The 4,987-nt window shown below is 31.8% G+C and overlaps 1 protein-coding gene across 1 annotated transcript; it reads right to left on the reverse strand.

Moving 5' to 3' along the window:
* Window positions 1-1,427: 1,427 nt before the first annotated feature.
* Window positions 1,428-4,045, reverse strand: LOC112040098 (uncharacterized). The gene is made up of 6 exons (XM_024073000.2): window positions 3,880-4,045; window positions 3,582-3,811; window positions 3,263-3,345; window positions 2,570-2,681; window positions 1,991-2,065; window positions 1,428-1,902 (listed from the first exon to the last, which is right to left on the reverse strand). The coding sequence occupies exons 1-6, from the start codon at window positions 3,917-3,919 to the stop codon at window positions 1,717-1,719; spliced, it is 726 nt and encodes a 241-aa protein (XP_023928768.1). The 5' UTR covers window positions 3,920-4,045; the 3' UTR covers window positions 1,428-1,716.
* Between the last annotated feature and the right edge of the window lie 942 nt (window positions 4,046-4,987).

Below are 4,987 nucleotides of genomic sequence, written 5' to 3' on the forward strand. Positions count from 1 at the left end.
GTTATAACAATCACTTTTAGTAAAAGTCATTTTCTAAAAAAAACTTTTAGTAAAAGTCAAATTCTCACTCTCTTCGACTTATTTTATTAGATAATAATAAGCAGTATTTGTGCTTATACGGTTTTACCTGCATTCTCTATAGAATCAATTGCACCTCACTTAGGTTTTGAAATATGATGACCATATCTTAACAAATGTTTTTTCGATAGTTATACAAGTCAATAACTATGCTCTTGGATTAAAGTCCAAATATTCATTTCAACTATGAAATGAATAAATGTTTTGTGACTAGTTCTAGTCTCCAATCTATTCTTCACAAGAATCTTCATCTAGCTTAGAACCCTCCTTAGAACATAAAAATTCACCTTCCGTATATTCTTTGACCAACTATAATATCTAGACTTTCCTTTCCAAATACTAAAACCTATCCGTAATGAATAGCATATAAAGTATATTTTTCAATTGTAATATAAAGTATATTTTTGCATAATGTATCGTGCAATAAACATGCATTCATCCTCTCTTCTTTTGACCTCATTTGGAATGTTAATAGCTACGTAAATTCCTATTACAATTTTAGAATGTTCAAAACTATGTAATAGGGAAGTTAAATTACTCATTCAATTAAAGCATTTCTCTAAATGTTATTTGAGAGCAAACATATCAATTGAGACAAATCCAACTTGCACACAAACCCTAACAAGTAACAACCCAATTTTCTCATATATATAATTTGTTAACATCTAAACCCAAAATCTTATTTATTTATTTATTTATTATTATAAACAATAAACGGCCAATACGTGGTGTGTCGACTATATTCTTTTATCAATTATTTACTTTTCACATTGTAATTGATAACTTATATATTTGCTTCCTATAGTGCATAGGATTGTTACAACCCATAGGTGTTTGAAACTTTGAATCTCCCCGTTTTCAAGCTATACTGTCACAACTCACAAGTGCACTAGAAAGCAGTTTGTTTTCTAATTTTCTTGTTTTATGCAAGAACCATTGGTTGTCATACGAGAAAATTGTTACAAAGCAAAGGAAGATATGAAACTCTTTATTTGGCTATGATTACAGAAAATCTGGTGAATTTCGGGGGAAAAAAAAATGCAGATAGTCAATTGACTTGATGGGAAACTATTGAGGCTTTATATAACCAAAGGACATAATATATACAGAGCAGAAATTCAGTTGTTTTCTTCAAACTGGATCAAACCATTCTGCAGTTAGAGCCAAGGAAGCATGGAATGTTGTGTAGCGTATGTGCCGAGGGCTTGGTTTGAAAAGAACTTCAGAGACAGTGGGGCCAAAGTAAATGAAGGCATCTTCAATTTCTTCACACTTTGGGATCGTGTTCCCATATTCTAAAGACTTTGAACTCAAAAGTTTCTCAACGCAATCACAATTTCACATATCAATTATCAACACCTAGGAAGGCTGGTAGCTAGATATAGTGCATTTCAAAAATCATGAAGGATTACAGCCTTTACAGGCAACAAAACTGTGTTTAGAGTTCTGACTTAAGCACAGAAGAGAAGAACAAGATGCCCCCTGCACCTTTCTTAGTGACTTCGTAATCAAACATATACGTGCTGAAGAGCTAACACTGTATACAGATATGATTTCCATTTCCAAGAAAATACTACGATCAAGATACAATTTGTCCCAAAATTCGGAAATACAACCCTAACTACCATTAGATTCACATCAATCACTCAAGCCATCACTTCCTTCAATGTCACTAACACCATCAAATGCTACTGATGCTTCCTCATCATTGATATCTTGATCAGTTTCCATGGCATCTTCAGATTTCTCTTTATCACTTTCATCCTCATCCTCATAAATTACAGGCACCGTAGTGGCATTCTCCTCTATGTCATCATCCACAACCTGTGTTCAAGAGGTTTGAATTAAAAAAAAAAAAAAACCTTGATACTTGCTCTTGCTGAACTCTATACCATAAAATTTTAACACCTACCCCTGTGTAAAGGATGTCCAAGCAACTCGATAGTTGAATAGCTGATTCAAAAGTTGAGACTCTAGACTCGATGAGCTGCACATAATAGTACAAGGCTACATAAGATTGTTTTCATCATGCAGAACAATGTCAAGGAAATAGACTAAAAGCCAAAATTTTCACAAAGCTTTCTTATGCTTTTACCAGTGATAAATTCCTATTCTATTCTTGGATCCAATAAATATTCAGCATGTCAAGGTAACACATTTCCTAAGTCAAGAATTTGTTAACATTGGTACTAAATAGTCTAGGATTTTCAAGCAACGGAAATATGTAGATTATGTCACTTTTTTTTTTTTTTTAAACATTGGTACTAATTAACTCATTGTAATTGTTGTAAATGTACAAATCATATCAATTTTATTATAAGCAAGTTAAAGACAATATTATATCCATCAAGCCAAATGACTTTTTATAAAGAAAATGCATAGAAACCATCAGGGGGATACATACGTGAAAGATATCCCAACATGCACCGAGTCAACATGTCAGGTGTTATGTAAAATGGTTTCATTGCAATCTTTTTTAACTGCATCTTACCTGATATAAAGAATTCAGGGCAACTAAAGAAGATTCCTGGGACATTATTCCACTTGCATGTTGAAGAAGTAGACTTTTTAGCCATGGAAGTGCACATGCCAAAATTGCACCCCTGGAGTGAAAATACAACACAAAAATTCGTTAAACTCATATTGTATGGACTGTTATACTCCAGAAGACCAGCTTGAAAGAAAATGGAAACTAGCATAAACCAATTGCCAAAAAGAACATCCATTGCAAAACCAACAATGCTAGAGACAAATAATAATAATAATAATAAATTCACAACTTGTTGGGGTGGCAGATTGTGATCAGTTTTTTTGATAACATAGGGAACATTTCTAAAGAACAACCTTTGAACAAGGTCCTAGAGGCAAATGACCCAACCTTCTAGAACCAATTGTCGGGTAATTCAGATGCATTTACCCATGATGAGCTAAGCAGTTCATTGTACACTAATTACAACCTACCTCCTCGACAATTGTGAAAGATGTTATGAAATTCGTTGTGCCATTAGTCTTATTGTTGCAAAACAGAGAGCACCAAGAACTTTATGTCCAGCATATTCAACTTCTTTCTAGTCACTATTTTAAGAAACCAAAAATTGGTTCAGTATTGCTAAATGGGTCAACCAATTTCACAGACACATTCATCAGACAAACATGTACACCCATGATTAACCTTGGTTTATACCTCGACTGAATAATTGATATCAGAGACTGCAAAAGCTTGAGCACATCAGCCGGACTCAACAACGAAACTGACTTCGCAATAACCTGCAAACACAAACTTAATAAGTCAGCCATTAACCAAACCAAACCAAAGCAATATTAAAAAAAAAATACAATTCGTTATACCCAGTTTTCAAGAAATGACACTCTGCACCAAATGAAATGATCAGAATAATTGACATGGATAGAGTAAGTTTGTTTGTTTGTTTGTTTTTTTTTTTTCTTGAAAATCAATCGGGTATAAGGAGGAGAGAAATAAAAGAAAAAGTGCCTGAGCCGACCTTCTCGTCTCGGTTGTACAAGCAATCTAACAAGAGCACACGATCATCGGCGCGTAAAGCCTGTCTAAGCAGCACCTGAACTGAGTCTGCACTTGGAGGCTGAGGCTGTGTCGCTGCAATCTGCTGCTGCTTGGAATCTGAATCTGTGATAAGATTCAGAGTTGCGAGCTTCTCTCCCATCGTTGGCTCGTTGACCAAAACTCCATCGGAAGACTCTCCACTTCCACTACCTGTGTAAAAATAAAACAACCAATGTAAATTTGAATTAATAAGAGAGTTGATGAGAGAGACTGATTACTTTTCTTCTTCTTCTTCTTGATTGTCGTCGCCGTCGGCATTGGATTAAGGGCAAGGGGACAATGTGGCTTTCCCTTTCTTCCGCTGCTATGCTATTTCTGTTGTTTTTTCTTAGGGTTTTTCCATTTGGGATTTTCTGTACGTTTTTTGCTAGGGTTTTAGACTTTTTAGTACCACTTTGGTTTTCTCTTTTTTTTTTTTCTAAATTACAAAGGGTTCGGTTTTTATTTATTATAAATACCCCTTAAAAATATTTTATAATTGTATGCACTTAGAACATCTATTAACTAGTTTAAAAAAAAAAAAAAGAATATCTATTAACTTTTCACAATTGCAAATTCCATTTTTAACTTTGTTTTTTCTTAAAATTCAATTCAGTCTTGTAACTTCACTTTTAATTCAATCTTCTTGTCCATTTTCATTAGAAATTTGTTGTTAAGCATCATAAAACGAAACTTGAAACATGTTGTTTTAGGATTTACTAATGTAGTGCAATTCTAAAAGAGATTAACAAGATGACTATATTAAATAAAGTTGAAATTTAGAGAATTGAATTGAACGAAAATGAAATTATAAGACTGAATTGAATTTCAGATAAAGTCATAGAGTAATTTGTAATTTAACATTCTTTTAACTTTTTATTTTTATTTTTTATTCAATGGAATGTGGGGTTTTACTTTTTTGTTGACTAAATGTTACTTATACATTATTCTAATTTTGTCACATCCTTACAATATTTTGGTATCTTATATATATACATTGACAATTTTAAGTTTATCCATAATTATCAAGTTATGAATCATATGATGAAATGATTTTTTTATATGTATATCATAGCGTATTGTGTACAATAAAATACAAAAAAAAATTTATAAATATACATATATAAAATGCATATATATTATAAATTTGGTATATATTCAACTAATAATTATTTTAATATCAATTGTGTAATAATGTTTAACAAAACAAAATAAATACATCAGATTAAAATATTTATAACATTCTTATTCATTTTTAAATTGAACATTCACATTCAAATTGATTAAACTAAAAATTAATAATGCATGGTCTATAAATCAAAATAATAATTTCTTTCTTATCATATT

The sequence above is a fragment of the Quercus suber genome, unplaced genomic scaffold (assembly GCF_002906115.3).
Source record: "Quercus suber isolate HL8 unplaced genomic scaffold, Cork oak 2.0 scaffold_417, whole genome shotgun sequence".
Classification (NCBI taxonomy): Eukaryota; Viridiplantae; Streptophyta; class Magnoliopsida; order Fagales; family Fagaceae; genus Quercus; species Quercus suber.